This window comes from Salmo salar, chromosome ssa07 (assembly GCF_905237065.1).
Source record: "Salmo salar chromosome ssa07, Ssal_v3.1, whole genome shotgun sequence".
Taxonomy (NCBI): Eukaryota; Metazoa; Chordata; class Actinopteri; order Salmoniformes; family Salmonidae; genus Salmo; species Salmo salar.
This window is the reverse complement of record NC_059448.1, coordinates 6,443,611-6,460,504: the sequence shown is the minus strand read 5'-3', so window position 1 is coordinate 6,460,504 and position 16,894 is coordinate 6,443,611. Positions and strand designations below refer to the sequence as shown.

Here is a 16,894-nt window from a genome sequence, read left to right as displayed (position 1 = left end):
AAGGCTATATGTCAGGCACTGAGAGGATTGTGTTTATCCACTGAGTTGAAGAGATACTGGAAGTTGCATGTTGAGTTTAGTCCGACATGTACTTCTAATCAATAAGCCATTACTGCAGAAATAATTATGGTGGACCAGCCTTTGCATTGTACGATGTGGGGAAGTCTTGTTTAACATGCCTTTTATACAATATCTTGGCCTTCTATATAATACTTTGGCATGTACCAGCAGTTTAATTTAATTGTGAATATATCCATTATGTGTTACAATGCAAATACAGGGAGGGGACTGTGTGCAATTCAGTTAAATGTTGACAAGACCTCATTTGTAATTTGTACGATCTTAGACAGTATACTGTAGCTCACAATAGTATTTAAAGTGAATCAAATAATCAAATCTATGTCATTCATAACTGTGTGCAGTGGCTTTTTCTCTTGAGATGTCAGCTGGTTAAAAAAAATAGGTTCGAGCATGTATAATTAATTGGTCTGAAACTACTTCCTTGTGGAGTCTTTAGAGCTGTGTAATATGACTTAATTCTCTCTTCACTTAATCATAATGGACAATGATTTTATAAAACAAGCTAGTTCCAATAGATGGGTTTAGGGAGTTGCTGGTAAAAAATAGATGACAATTATTATATATTTTATTGAAGATTAAATCCGTGATGACCACTGTTGTAGCGGTTGTTGTTTGAAAACAGATTTTTCCTGTTAATGGTAAAGTGTAGGAGTAATATAACTTTTTTTTAAAATTGTATAACTTACAGTGAGATCTTGATATCGTTCCACTAGCCTTGCCTCCACTTAAGCCTCCACTTATCCTGCTGCCTTTGGCTATGAAGTGTCCTTGTATGCAGGGCAGCACCCTTGGCATTACTTCAGCCATTAGTAGGTTTTTCAGTGTTCAGTTTTTCTCAACATGCTCCATGAATGTGTATTAACTCCATGAAGCTCACATGACCTTCTGACCTTTCTGTACGAGCCACAATGACTAGACTCTTTCATCAGTTCACAGAGTATCATTCAGGAGTGCTAATGTTCGACCCTCAGCTCAGATACCATTTATTAAGACCAAAAAAAGACATAATGGCACACAAGATTTAATTCCCCACTCACTTGGTCTGTTGGTTCATGAGCTTGTGTCAGAACAGGCAATGAATGAAAACTAGATTCAAGAAAATCAACTCGGGTCTAATAATATTTTGTGCTCAACATTTAGATTTTCTCACAGAAATTGCTGGATCAAATTGTTAGAAGCAACATATGTACATGTATCTACCAGGGGGTTTATAATGTATGAATGAAAGTGAATCCTCTTATTGCAGATCACTTGTATTTTCATGTTTTGCACTCTTTTTACATTCCCACTTTCTCTCCTCCTTTCTGCTCCTCTTTTCCCGCCCCCTCCCTCTCTCCTCTCACACTTCCTCTAGGCCAGCCCATTGGTCGTGCGGTCGGACAGAAACGTGACCGTAAACGCTCGAAACGACCAAGGTCAACTCACTGGACAGCTGACAGTGGGTTAGATAAGTTCAGAACCGTTTCCCTGAACACTTAAAACAGATGACTAACCATTTTGATACAATATTGATACATGCACTGGTGTTTTTCAGCAGCACAATTTAGCAAAGACTCAGTTCAGACTATGGCTTCTACTGTAAATTCCAGAATAGATCTCATTTTAATTACTTTAATCAAGTTGATCTTTCACTCATTATGAATCTGCTTTCTTCGCCCGAGGAGTCACAGCAAAGTGTTCGAGACATTAACCTTTGAAGCACTTATGAAAAGTGAAATAGGTTCTTCTCATTATCATCAAGTTTAATCATCAGTCAGGCCTAATTACCAAAGTAATTTACATGATTAATGGCTATTTGAAAGCAAATGACCTGCTTATTAACACTAATAGCTATTGATTTTCACCAGCATAAGTTTGGGATTGATGATGATTCATCAAGGCTAGTGATGTGACACTTTTGGTCAAATCAAATCATATTTGTCACATGCGCCGAATACAACAAGTGTAGACCTTACTTACAAGCCCGTAACCAACACTGCAGTTCAAGAAAGAGTTTATTTAGTAAATATTTTCTTAAGTAAAAAAATAAAATGAAAAGTAACAATAAAATAACAATAATGAGGCTATATACACAAGGAGTACCAGTACCGAGTCAACGTGCAGTGGTACAGGTTAGTTGAGGTAATATGTACATGTAGTTAGGGGTAAAGTGACTATGCATAGATAATAAGCAGCAAGTAGAACAAATGGGGGGGTGTCAATGTAAATAGTCCGGGTGGCCATTTGATTAATTGTTCAGCAGTCTTATGGCTTGGGGGTAGAAGCTGTTAGGGAGCCTTTTGGACCTAGAAATGGTGCTCCGACACCACTTGCCATTGGGTAGCAGAGAGAACAGTCTATGACTTGGGTAACTGGATTCTTTGACACTTTTTTGTGCCTTCCTCTGACACTGCCTAGTATATAGGTCCTGGATGGCAGGAAGCTTGGCCCCAGTGATATACTGGGCCGTAGGCACTACCCTCTATAGCGCCTTATGGTCGGATGCCGAGCAGTTGAAATACCAGGCGGTGATGCAACCGGTCAGGATGCTCTCGATGGTGCAGCTGTAGAACTATGTGGATCTGGGGAACCATGCCAAATCTTTTCAGTCTCCCGAGGGGGAAAAGGTGTTGTCTTGCCCTCTTCACAACTGTCTTGGTGTGTTTGGACCCTGATAGTTTGTTGGTGATGTGGACAGCAAGGAACTTTAAGCTCTCGACCCGCTCCACTGCAGCCTGTCGATGTGAATGGGGGCGTGTTCGGCCCTCCTTTTCCTGTTGTCGGATCAACCCTACCACTGTTGTGTCGTCAGAAAACTTAATGACGGTGTTGGAATCGTGCTTGGCCACGCAGTCGTGGGTGAACAGGGAGTATTATTTCCACCTTTACATTTTAGCAGATGCTCTTATCCAGAGCGACTTACAGTAGTGAATGCATACATTTCATTCATTTTTTTTTGTACTGGCCCCCCGTGGGAATCGATCCCACAACCCTGGCGATGCACACACCATGCTGGCGTTGCAAACACCATGCTCTACCAACTGAGCCACAGGGAAGACGTACAGGAGAGGACTAAGCACGCACCCCTGAGGGGCCCTGTGTTGAGGATCAGCTTGGCAGATGTGTTGTTGCCTACCCTTATCACCTGGGAGCAGCACATCAGGAAGTCCTGATGTGAGGATCCTTCTGGCCCGTGGCCTTGTGAATGTTGACCTGTTTTAAGGTCTTGCTCACATCGGCTACAGAGAGTGTGATCACAGTGATCACACAGTCATCCGGAACAGCTGGTGCTCTCGTGCAGGCTTCTGTACTGCTTGCCTCGAAGCGTTCATAAAAGGCATTTAGCGTGTCTGTTAGGCTCGTGTCACTGGGCATCACACGGCTGGGTTTCCCTTTGTTGTCCATAATAGTTTGCAAGCCCTGCCACAGCCGACGAGCGTCAGAGCCGGTGTAGTAGGATTCAATCTTAGTCCTATATTGACCCTTTGCCTGTTTGATGGTTCGTCTGAGGGCATAGTGGGATTTCTTATAAGTGTCCGGTTCCTTGATAGCGGCAGCTCTAGCCTTTATCTCTGTGCGGATGCTGCCTGTAATCCATGGCTTCTGGTTGGGATATGTACGTACGGCCACTGTGAGAACGACGTTGTCGATACACTTATTGATGAAGCCGGTGACTGAGGTGGTATACTCCTCAATGCCATTGGATGAATCCCAGAACATATTCCAGTCTGTGCTAGCAAAACAGTCCTGTAGCGTAGCATCCGCGTCATCTGACCACTTCCGTATTGAGCGAGTCACTAGTACTCCCTGCTTTAGTTTTTGCTTGTAAGCAGGAGGATAGAATTATGGTCAGATTTGCCAAATGGAGGGCGAGGGAGAGCTTTGTATGCGTCTCTGTGTGTGGAGTAAAGGTGGTCTAGAGTTTTTTCCCTCTGTTTGCACGTGACATTGAACGGATTTAAGTTTGCTTGCATTAAAGTCCCCGGCCACTAGGAGCACCGCTTCTGGATGAGCATTGTTTTGTTTGCTTATGGTCTTATACAGCTCGTTGAGTGCAGTCTTAGTAACAGCATCGGTTTGTGGTGGTACATAGACGGCTATGAAAAATATAGATAAACTCTCTTGGTAGATAGTGTGGTCTACAGCTTATCATGAGGTACTCTACCTCAGGCAAGCAATACCCAGAGACTTCCTTAATATTAGACATCGCGCACCAGCTGTTGTTTACAAATAGACACCCCCCCCCACCAGACGTAGCTGTTCTGTCCTGCCGATGCACGGAAAACCCAGCCAACTGTATATTATCCATATCGTCGTACAGCCACGACTCGGTGAAACATAAGATATTACAGTTTTTAATGCCCGTTGGAAGGAAATTCTCGAATGGAGATCATCCAGTTTATTCTCCAGTGATTGCACATTGGCCAATAGAACGGATGGTTGAGGTGGGTTACCCACTCCCCAACAAATTCTCACAAAGCACCCCGATCTCAGCCCCCTGTATTTCCTTCATGCGAATGACGGTGATTTGGGCCTGGTCTCGGAGAAGTAGTATTTCCTTCTCGTCTGACTCATTAAAGCAAAAATATTTGTCCAGTTCGAGGTGAGTAATCGCTGTTCTGATATCCAAAAGCTATTTTCGGTCTTAAGAGACGGTAGCAGCAACATTATGTACAAAAGAAGTTACAAACAATGCGGAAAAAAAACAAAAATAGCCCAGTTGGTTAGGAGCCCATAAAACGGCAGCCTTCCACTTACGCTTGATCTTCACTTGTAAACTGGTGTCCGATTAGGCAGAAAACACTATTTTGGGAAATGTTTGACAAAATAAAATGGAATTTGGTGAGAATAATTAAAATGCACAATCATTGCACACCATAGTTATTTGGATTAACCATAAAGAGATGTATTGACTACTGGATATCCTATGAGCACCTTCTGAGCAGATGGAACTGATATGACAACAATTATTAGACAGAGTAAAGTGAAAATAATGATATTTTGACTGACATTAATTCTGGAACAGGATCATTCCAACATTGATCCAGCCCTACCTTAGCCTGGATTCCAGCCCTACCTTAGCCTGGATTCCAGCCCTACCTTAGCCTGGATTCCAGCCCTACCTTAGCCTGGATTCCAGCCCTAACACTATCTGCTGACCCAAAAATGAATGCTTTTGAAATTCCAGATTGCTTTGGTTAGTGACTACAGTCAGTTATAGCGACAACCAAATGGGTACCCAAATGGTACCAGTTCCTTCGCCACTGTTAGAAATGGCACTATTGTGGGTGCCATTGTTAGTTCCACTGTAGAAATGAATATAGAACCCTATAGATACCACACAGCCAACTACTGTTTGTCTTTCCTCAGGTCCAGATTCAGTGGAAGCACAGTGTCAGAGATTTGAGGTGTGGAGCAGGGATGGAGGGAAGGTGCTGTTCTCTGTAGATGAAAAGAAGATCAGCGTAGGAACAGATACAGTCAGAGTAACTGGTAAGAGGCACTGCAGAGCCCAGTCTGTCCAGTTTATACACAGTAATCTAACATCTTGCTTTCACAAGGAATACAGAAAAGCGGTCACTTAGAAACAGTAAAATCTGGCTTTGTGTGACTTACTTCAGTCACCCCTGGCATAGGTCATATCCTGAAAGCACTCCTTCTGTTGATTTCATTTGTGATTTTCTTTGTGGAAAGGCTCAGACGGAGGGGTCTTTGGACACTCTGTGGAAACGCCACACATCCAGGCAGACGCCTCTCAAGATCTGAAGTAAGTTTATGCTCCCATTTAAACTTCTCACATTCAGACTATTTTGTTTAAGCGCTATATCATGGTATATTACATACTGAATTAAGCGTTTGTCTTTCATATACATGTTCAATTAAAATGACTATGCATAATTACTCAATGTTCAATAAGTTATTTTTTAATTTAAATGTTGTGTTGTGCCATTCGTCCCATTTTCTATCACCACCATTAAGCAGCACTGTTGGTAGTTCATGCGTTCCTCATTGTCTCTAAGCTTTTCATTCAAAACCCTGACAAATACAATTTCTCATCAAACATGCACTATAATGAAAATTGCACAACCGTAAACTCATTTATCAGTTGTTCCACTTGGAAATAAGTGCATTACATTTGGCTTTCATGAAAATGAGTGGGATTAAATGCATATCACACTCACAAGGCAGTTCCTTCTCTCGAAATACACTTAGCCTGAGCCAGTGGCCCCCGTAAACCCATTAACAAGCAATAATGAGTATATTTGTAGTCTACCTTCATGGTTCTACATGGAAGATTCAGATTAAAGTTGGCAGAAAAAGTGTTATGGTAGCTAATTCCTCTGTAGTGAGTTGTATATTGATGATGTTGCCCAAAGCTAACACTGTTCAATAGTAATTTAGCAAGAAATTAAGTTAGTGTTGAACAGCTTCCCAAATCCCAGACCGTAGTTTAGAATTAGAATCACACGTAGAAGTGAATCTGAAAAGGAGAATCTGAAAAATATTTAGCGAATTGGGAGAAATATATTGCCTACGTTGTTCATTATGTATTTGAAAATAAACATTTAGTTTAAATCAGACCCATTTAATTCATAATAAAATGCAAGTTCACAACATTTTCTGCCCTATAGTGTAACTTTTATAAACTATCTAAAAATGATATCTTGAGGAAGATCTTTTCTTTTGACATATTGATATTGGCTGTCATGGCCAAGTACACTACGGTCAGTCTGAGCTCATTGGATTTACTGAAGAAAACACATAGGAGCATCATCACTGCAATAAACACCATGTCAGGGGGGTCATGCAAAGTGGAAGATAAATTAGACTATAGCTGTGTTCGAATACCCCATACTAACATACTGTACACTACATACTTAATGAGTATATACTACATACTATTAGTTCATTTTAGTATAGTGTAAACAAACAGTGTGCTTTCAGTTGAGCGTATTAGCTCTTCGCCTGTCTCCCGGAAGTTGATGCTGTTGCTATGCAAACTCTTGCTGGCTTGTTAGCATAACAAATTACTAGCTAGACTTCGTGTGTGTACGTAAATTCAATCTGGAGTGCCAGAGTGCGCTCTGGGTGTTTGTAAATTCAAGGCTTTTCACTCTTGGAGTGTTCATAGCGCACATTGGACGCTCTGGCCGAGGAGTAGGGTTGATCCGAGCATTCTGACTTCACAACAACAGCCAAGCACCCAAGCTAACTGGCTAACTACTTCCAGACACAAATGAGAACACCTCACTGACCATTTTACTCGCCCTATCAGAGCTGGTTATGCAGTGTTCATTTTATCTAGAGCGTTGGTGACTGTGCTGCTGGCAACAATTGAATTATGCTTTTTTGCCAACGTTTACTGACACCAGCCACATTCAACGGGTGTTGCGCGTTCATAAATTCATTAGTTATTCTGCGCTCTGCCTGGCACAGTCAGACGAGAGTGCTCTGAAATCTGAGTAGATAGCCGAGTGAATTTACGAACGCACCCGAATGACTATACCACTTAGCTAAGCTATGAATGACGTGAATAATCAAGTCAATAAATGTTGGATAGTTAGTTCGCATAAAGTAAATATACTGACAAGTTCGATGTATTAGTAGCCAACTTACGTTACAGTAGGTAGCTAACATACCTGGTACATAATGCTGTAATGAAATGCTTTGTGATTCGTAAGGATAGCGTAGCTAAGAAATTGTCAGCCAACATAACGTGTAACGTAACTTATTTGAAAAGTCACTACTTTATTACATTGCTCAACATTTTAACATTTGTCATAATTAGTTAATGCAACGAATTTGTATCCGCTCTCGTCGGACTTCGGCTGCATATTTTCCGTTATTTTCTTCAAATCTGAAAACATTGTAAAGCCACAGCCATTTTCTGAAGAATTGCATTATGTGCCCTAAAAGCACGGAAATAGTGTCCATTGCTTGTATACTTCGTATTTTGGTGAATGTAGTACAGCATCCGGGAACTTTTGGCATACTATATCCACACTATGACCAATAAGCATACTACATATTCTATTTACATCTGTTGATGAAAGTTACTTGAGAAGGAGACCAAGTCAAGACGCTGGACCAGGTGGATTCAGTATATAGTAAGGCTGTTTATTATGAGACAAAGATATTTGGCTGAGCGTGCACGGACTCGTTCGTTTAGCTCTTAGGGAACTAGCAGAAGAGAGAGCCCCGAAAACATAGTGTGCGTTTTATTTATACAATGAAATAACAGTGTGTTGACGTAGGTTGAGTCTAGTGGGTCCGCTCTCCTGACTGGTCGATGAGTGGAGGAACGGTCCATTCTCCGGGAGTGTCGACTTCCCATTGGCCCTTGGCAGTGTCCTTTGTCCTCGGAGTCCAACACCCCCAAGTGTGTGTGTGTGTGTTAAGTCGTGTCTGGGTAGTTGCGATAGGTATGGGGTGTTGTTTTTTACACCAGTGGTCAGTTCGTGTGGCTAGGGCGCTTCCTGTTTTGTCATGTTATGTGAGTGCTTAAGTCAGCCAATTGTCTCTGAGTGTGCTCGTGATTGGTATCAGTTGGTTGCCCAATATGTCTCTGGAGCCCTGCTGTGCACCGCTGCAAAGCATGTCGTGCAAATGCCCTCCTTATACATCACTAGGTAAAAAGTTAGATTATCTTTATTACACATCTCAAATAGTACAGTTAGAAAAGTCATACTAACACAGCTAGCTTATGTGCTATTTTGCCACAGTAGTTATGAGGTCTACACTGTAATTGGGACAGTGAATAATTTTTTCTTATTTTGGCTTTATATGCCAAACGTTTGGATTTGAAATCAAACAATGGCTATGAGGTTAAAGTGCAGACTGTCAGCTTTAATTTGAGGATATTTTTTATCCATATAGGATGAACCATTTAGAAATCACAGTACTTTATTTATATATATATAAATATAAATAAATAAAGTAGTGTGATTTCTAAATGGTTCATCCTATATATACACTGCTCAAAAAAATAAAGGGAACACTTAAACAACACATCCTAGATCTGAATGAAAGAAATAATCTTATGAAATACTTTTTTCTTTACATAGTTGAATGTGCTGACAACAAAATCACACAAAAATAATCAATGGAAATCCAATTTATCAACCCATGGAGGTCTGGATTCGGAGTCACACTCAAAATTAAAGTGGAAAACCACACTACAGGCTGATCCAACTTTGATGTAATGTCCTTAAAACAAGTCAAAATGAGGCTCAGTAGTGTGTGTGGCCTCCACGTGCCTGTATGACCTGCCTACAACGCCTGGGCATGCTCCTGATGAGGTGGCGGATGGTCTCCTGAGGGATCTCCTCCCAGACCTGGACTAAAGCATCCGCCAACTCCTGGACAGTCTGTGGTGCAATGTGGCGTTGGTGGATGGAGCGAGACATGATGTCCCAGATGTGCTCAATTGGATTCAGGTCTGGGGAACGGGCGGGCCAGTCCATAGCATCAATGCCTTCCTCTTGCAGGAACTGCTGACACACTCCAGCCACATGAGGTCTAGCATTGTCTTGCATTAGGAGGAACCCAGGGCCAACCGCACCAGCATATGGTCTCACAAGGGGTCTGAGGATCTCATCTCGGTACCTAATGGTAGTCAGGCTACCTCTGGCGAGCACATGGAGGGCTGTGCGGCCCCCCCAAAGAAATGCCACCCCACACCATGACTGACCCACCGCCAAACCGGTCATGCTGGAGGATGTTGCAGGCAGCAGAACGTTCTCCACGGCGTCTCCAGACTCTGTCACGTCTGTCACATGTGCTCAGTGTGAACCTGCTTCATCTGTGAAGAGCACAGGGCGCCAGTGGCGAATTTGCCAATCTTGGTGTTCTCTGGCAAATGCCAAACGTCCTGCACGGTGTTGGGCTGTAAGCACAGCCCCCACCTGTGGACGTCGGGCCCTCATACCACCCTCATGGAGTCTGTTTCTGACCGTTTGAGCAGACACATGCACATTTGTGTTCTGCTGGAGGTAATTTTACAGGGCTCTGGCAGTGCCCCTCCTGCTCCTCCTTGCACAAAGGTGGAGGTAGCAGTCCTGCTGCTGGGTTGTTGCCCTCCTACGGCCTCCTCCACGTCTCCTGATGTACTGGCCTGTCTCCTGGTAGTGCCTCCATGCTCTGGACACTACGCTGACAGACACAGCAAACCTTCTTGCCAAAGCTCGCATTGATATGCCATCCTGGATGAGTTGCACTACCTGAGCCACTTGTGTGGGTTGTAGACTCCGTCTCATTCTACCACTAGAGTGAAAGCACCGCCAGCATTCAAAAGTGACCAAAACATCAGCCAGGAAGCACAAGATCTGAGAAGTGGTCTGTGGTCACCACCTGCCGAACCACTCCTTTATTGGGGGTGTCTTGCTAATTGCCTATAATTTCCACCTGTTGTCTATTCCATTTGCACAACAGCATGTGAAATTTATTGTCAATCGGTGTTGCTTCCTAAGTGGACAGTTTGATTTCACAGAAGTGTGATTGACTTGGAGTTACATTGTGTTGTTTAAGTGTTCCCTTTATTTTTTTGAGCAGTATATATATATATATATATATATAGTCCCCCACTTTAGGGGACCAAAGGTATTCACTTCTTTGTGTATTAAGTAGTAAAAAGTAATGTTTTCAGGCTCATTTTCATAGCACCAAGTGTCTACGTCGAGCTTGTGACTAAAATGTGTTGGATGCATTTGTTTTTCAGATTATTTTGTACCCAATAGAAATGAATGTGGTGTCATTTTGGAGTCACTTTTATTGTAAATAAGAATAGAATATGTTTCTAAACACTTCTACATTAATGTAGAGGCTACCATGATTACAGATAATCCTGAATAAAATGTGAATAATGATAAGTGAGAAAGTTAGACGCACAAAGGTCATAAAGAGTGCATGGCGAACTTCATTGCAGACATATTTCCCAGTAACAGGGTTGATGATTGCATCTTAAAATCAGCCATACACCCCTTATGACAGGGGAATGGAAGGTAGTTTGTGTGCAACAAGGAGGGGAAATCGAATGCAAGATTAACAACAATATTTAAACGTGTTAAAACGTTTCTAGCCTCTGAGAAAACACTATTTATTTGAATGACTGCTATTGGAATTTTAAGCATAGATGTATGTCATCCAATTGTTAAATTGAGTGTTTTATCAAAATGTACACACATAATGTCTGAGGGACATAAACGGCTCTCTATTCGTGGAACGACTAAACAGTATCTTATCTTAACAGGTTATAAAATAAACATTTAAACAAAATAATCATTTTGAAAAATGAAGTGGTAAATGAAGTGGAACACAAATGCTTTCATTAAGTTGTTGTGTTTGTCAGGCTTGAGTCTCCAACAAGGACCTTGACCATGGAGGCTCCCAGAGGGGTGGAGGTCACTGCAGCCAGGGGAAAACTGAAGGCCACGTGTCGCAAAGACCTGGAACTCCAGTCAACAGAGGGAGAGGTGAGGAGGTCACGCACAGCATCAACTGTCCTTGATTAAGATATCATCATCTATCAAAATAACTATGTCTATAGATGGTTTTAAGGTTTTCCCATCCTACAGCCTCATCTCTCAAGTCTCATTGTCAGTTTTTTGTTGTTGTGTTAAGGTACTGTAGGGGAGACCTGGGACAACAGATTTTGATTTAGATATTTCAATATTTCACACAAACAAAGTACATTTGTTGGCTAACTAATAGAACAGAATAGAGACCTGTGTTAAATGTGGACTTTTCACAATTCTGGCATGTAGACCCAAGGTCCTGATGTTACAATTAACCCCAATAGCAGGTTTAGTTATAACGTTTTATGGGACAGCTGTAACACTATGTTTAATGGTAAAAAATGTGTGTTAATTGAACAGTGTTATGATTTGAAACTGATATTTCATTGTATCTTTAAAGCCATACTACAAAAGACTGAAAATTGCTAATTTAAAAAAAATGTAAACCTCCTGTTTTGGACTCGACATGTCAATGTATGGTACAGACTTGCACTATAAACCATCTGTAGTTATCTCCTACCATATACGTCTCTAAAGAAAGTCTATACCCCTGTCACGCCAAATAGAGTCCCCCTGTCAAAAAGTGTTGTGTGTGTGTGTGTGTGTGTGTCCGTTGCTAGAACATGCAAAATTCTGTCCGGATTACGTAATGAACCAAAGCGTCCGTTGCTATGCTGGTTGCTTGGCTCTATTTTACCTCGTAGCGGTCGTGAAGGAAGGAGGACGCGGGCAGTTGTATTTCTATTTCACCTCAAGTGCTCGATCAGTCAGCGCAAAATTATTACCTCAGAATTGCTCTCCAAGGACGGTGTTTTTGACGGTGACAACCTGCTGACTACCTGCTGCTTCAGAGGACCGAAAATAATGGAAAGAGAACACTTTCTTTACCATATATTTGTCTTCATATAAGAACATTCTTAAGTAGGAAAAAATCATTTAAGCTGTTTTTAGACTGACGTTGCTAGCTACTGTACTTATTTACCCCAGCCTGCCTAGTCATCTAGCTAGCGTTAGCTTGCTAGCTAGCTACTGTAACTGTTGTCGTAGCTTTCTGTTTATATGTAGGTTGCACTTCAATGGCATCCCTCAGGAAGATTTTCTTTTATCTTTCCAACCAGGTGAAGTACTATGAAGGCACCACTGATCTCAACAAGAGGCGCAGCATTAAGAGGAATACCGATAAGAATAAGAAATAAAAGTAACAAGGAATTGAAGAGCAGCAGTAAAATAACAATAGTGAGACTATATAAAGGGGGGTAATCGGTGCAGAGTCAATGTTCTGGGGAACCGGTTAGTTGAGGTAATATGTACATGTAGGTAGAGTTATTAAAGTGACTATGCATAGATGATAACAACAGAGAGTAGCAGCAGTGCAAAATAGGGAGGGGGGGGGCAATGCAAATAGTCTGGGTAGCCATTTGATTAGGTGTTCAGGAGTCTTATAGCTTGGGGTTAGAAGCTGTTTAGAAGCCTCTTGGACCTAGATGTGGCGCTCCGGTACCACTTGCCATGCGGTAGCAGAGAGAACAGTCTATGACTGGCTGGAGTCTTTTTAGGGCCTTCCTCTGACACCGCCTGGTATAGAGGTCCTGGATAGCAGGAAGCTTGGCCCAGTGATGTACTGGGCCGTTCGCACTACCCTCTGTAGTGCCTTGCGGTCGGAGGCCGAGCATTTGCCATACCAGGCAATGATGCAACCAGACAGGATGCTCTCGATGGTGCAGCTGTTGAACCTTTTGAGGATCTGAGGACCCATTCCAAATCTTTTCAGTCTCCTGAGGGGGAATAGGTTTTGTCGTGCCCTCTTCACGACTGTCTTGGTGTGCTTGGACCATGTTAGTTTGTTGGTGATGTGGACACCAAGGAACTTGAAGCTCTCATCCTGCTTAACTTGAAGTTAACTTCAATTAGAAAACTGGACAGATTTAGCTATGTACAACCATTTTTCAACCACCATTTTACATCTAGCTAGTTGGTAATCTACATGTTGCTAGCTATACATATAGTTCAGTGGAGGCTGCTGAGGGGAGGACAGCTAATAATAATGTCTGGAATGGAGTAAATGGAGTGGTATCAACACGTGGTTTCAATGTTGATACCATTCCATTGACTCCATTCCAGCCATTAGTATGAGCCTTCCTCCTATCAGCAGCCTCCACTGATATAGTTTTATGTCTGTCATAATGAGGTATCTAGCTATTAGTTAACCCTGATCAATCAAATGGATAGGTGTAAGTAATTATGGTAATTCCAATTGCCCTTAACTAGTTAACTAGGTGTCTTCGCTAGACAGACACAGAGAGACTTGTTCAGCAATCATATGTACCTACGGGGGAAGGATGGCCAGCCACACAGGAGGGTGATTTTTACCTAGGAGGTGTAGGAGGCCGTGCTGACCGAGATGCAAGCTGGCCATTTCGGAGTGAAGTGGATGATTGCCAAAATCAACCTACTCTTCTTCTGACAGGGAATTGTCAAGGAGGTGGACAGCTGGGCAAGTAAATTAAACTTTTGTATATCAATTACATTCTATTATATCTGAAATTATTATGATTTCAATGAATGTCATATCAGAGATCACACAATGTTTAAATTTGTCACTTTTTGCTTAAAAGTCAGTACCCTGTCTGGCCTGACAGAAGTTTGAGAGGGCGAAGACTGTGGCGCCGGAGTTGAAGCCCATAAAAGTTGTTTCACCATTGCACATGATCGGTAAGTGTCCCAATTAAAATTTTGCCCTGATAAGTTGTTTTGTAATTGTTGCTTTATTTGACCACAGCAGAGTTCAATATTCTAGAATGTGTGTGTGTGGCAGTATGCTTACAAATATGAAAGTGTGCAGACTGTATGACACAGATACAGGTGAGAATAAAATAATCTTCTCTCTTAACACTTTAAATGTTAGGGGTGGACCTCATCGGACCCTTCACTAAATCCAGGAATGGCAACAGCTGGTGTCTGACGGCGACCGATCACTTTACCAAGTGGGTGGAGGCAATACCCATTAAGGTCAGTAAAGGAAGAGTATGTGCTTAACTCAAAATTCCCTTCTGTAACCAATTTAAAAGGGTGTTTGGAACCAAAAATAGATTTTCGTTTTGTATGATACCCATCAAGGATGAGAATGTTGTACATCTTCAACACCCACGGTTCTCCTGAGGTCATCTTGAGTGACCGAGGTCAAGAAAGCTGGAACAAGGCACATATGTCATAGGTCATATTCTGTCACCAATGGTTTGTTTTATTTAAGGAAGGCGAGACCTAGGAAACGTCGCTGCTCTTTCGCTCCTAGCTGGGGTCAACATCAGTTAAAGTGAATATAAAAACATCTCAGAAAATAACTATTTGCATGCAAAATAACCTGAAGCTATTTTTAGTTTCCCTAACACTGATATTTGTCTCTTTGTTTTCCTAGGGTTTTTATTTATATAACTAGCCAAGTCGGTTAAGAATACATTCTTATTTACAACAGCCTACCCCAGCCAAACCCTAACGACACTGGGCCAATTGTGCACCACCCTATGAGACTCCCAATAACAGCCAGTTGTGATACAGCCGGGAATCGAACCAGGGTCTGTAGTGACCCCTCTAGCACTGAGATGCAGTGCCTTAGACCGCTGCACCACTCAGGTTACCTCGGTGGAAACCAACAATCTTCTCCATTTGGAGCAGTTGGATGGTCGACCACTGAAAGCACTGACGTTCTACACTTCGGTGAAGCCCAATAGACAAAGTATGTTAAGCTTTGAGAAAGCAAGAAATGGTAGTTATGCTGAGCTTATAAAAATGTACCTCTTCAATTGACCTCTCCAAGGACCATTGACCTTTAGGACCATCGACTGTCCGAGCCCCCCAGGAAGTATCCCATCCACCAGAACCAGTGAGTTCGGATCAGTCTGATTTTCTGTGCTCTGAGTCAGAGGGGGAACAGCTTGAAGTAGGCTATACCTTCTAAAAGTGTTGAAAAGTACATATCTTCCATTTATAGCACTGCACCAATCCATCAAATTTTCTCCCAGTAAAGTGCAACCTGTGTGTGTGCTTGTTTACGTCTCGGTCTCCTACCCTGTTCCTTTTAACTCTGCTCCTGTTCTCCAGGAGCTGAGGGGGTTCTGTCCAAAACCCAGACGTGGATCCACCTGATGTCCTCCATTACCAACCACCCTTCAACTTTTCATTACATCATCTACAGCTACTGTTATTATCATGTTGTCATTATCTGCTAAGAACGTTTTCTTGATCTATCATACTGGGCACACAATACACAGATTAAAATTAACAGATTAACTAAAAACACTAGCACTGCAAACACTTAGAACAAAGAGAGCAGCAGTGCCTGGACTTTGCATTCTCCCTCTTCAAGTCCCCCTTCTGAGACTGGCTGCCTGTTAAGAACAAGGGACAAACAGAACCTCCCGCCCACACAGCACCCACCCAGGGGCATAGCCAGAGGGGTGCCACCCCAAAATGTCATTAGCTACTGGCAGTTTGATGCTGATTGACATCTCATTTCACCACTTGTTGAAAGAAGCATTTATTTTGATGTTCGGCGGCGCATCTTTCAAATCGAGGAGGAGGAAAAGAGAATATTGACATTGCTTGTGAGATACAGAAGAATAAACATTCAGAAGAAGAAGAGAGAATATTTCCACAGCTCCATAAACTCTTTTCGCGATTGGCGAAAGCGTCATATTTTAAGTACGTTTTAAGGTTTAGCATTGGGTTTAGGTTTCCTGAACAACTTTTATGAAGGTTGAGTCACTGTGTAAGTTAATGGAGCCAAAGGTCTAACGTTAACAGACAGTTAATCAAATAAGAGATCGGTTCCCGATTTAGCCTAACATTATGTTTACATCTGAGCTAGTAATACACGCATATATACAGTGCAGTGTCGTAAATTACAGTAAACGAATCTTTAGCTAATGTGGGGTAACTAGTAGGCTATAGCTGTCAGTGTTCAGCAAGTTAACATTCAGCAACTTGAAATCCATTAACTCAGTTAGATTTTCAAACTTTAACTCAAAACGAACAATTGCTATTATCAATCTGTTAACGTTACTCAAAAGATGACCACAATTTGCAGATAGCCTGTTCATCGTAAAGGTGTAAGGAATTATAGCTAACTAAGTTACTTACTGCAGAGTAAGGCTAGCCATGATCTAACTAGTAACTTAGGCTGGTAGTTGATTTTAAGGTACAGTTATAATGGGGATTTGTAATTAAGATTGGACTAAAATGTGGGTAATTGGATGCTTAGATGTAACCATAGACTGTCTTATTTTTGCATAGGGTCAATTAAACATTAAAAGAAAGGGAGAGAT

At 41.9% G+C, this 16,894-nt stretch overlaps 1 protein-coding gene across 1 annotated transcript in view; it reads left to right on the top strand.

Moving 5' to 3' along the window:
* Positions 1 to 16,894, top strand: part of LOC106608502 (zeta-sarcoglycan) — a 59,629-nt gene that overhangs the window by 25,028 nt on the left and 17,707 nt on the right. The window contains exons 4-7 of the mRNA XM_045721464.1: positions 1,436 to 1,523; positions 5,431 to 5,553; positions 5,755 to 5,827; positions 11,408 to 11,531. Of these exons, the coding sequence (XP_045577420.1) occupies positions 1,436 to 1,523; positions 5,431 to 5,553; positions 5,755 to 5,827; positions 11,408 to 11,531 (408 nt within the window). The remainder of the gene's footprint in view (positions 1 to 1,435; positions 1,524 to 5,430; positions 5,554 to 5,754; positions 5,828 to 11,407; positions 11,532 to 16,894) is intronic.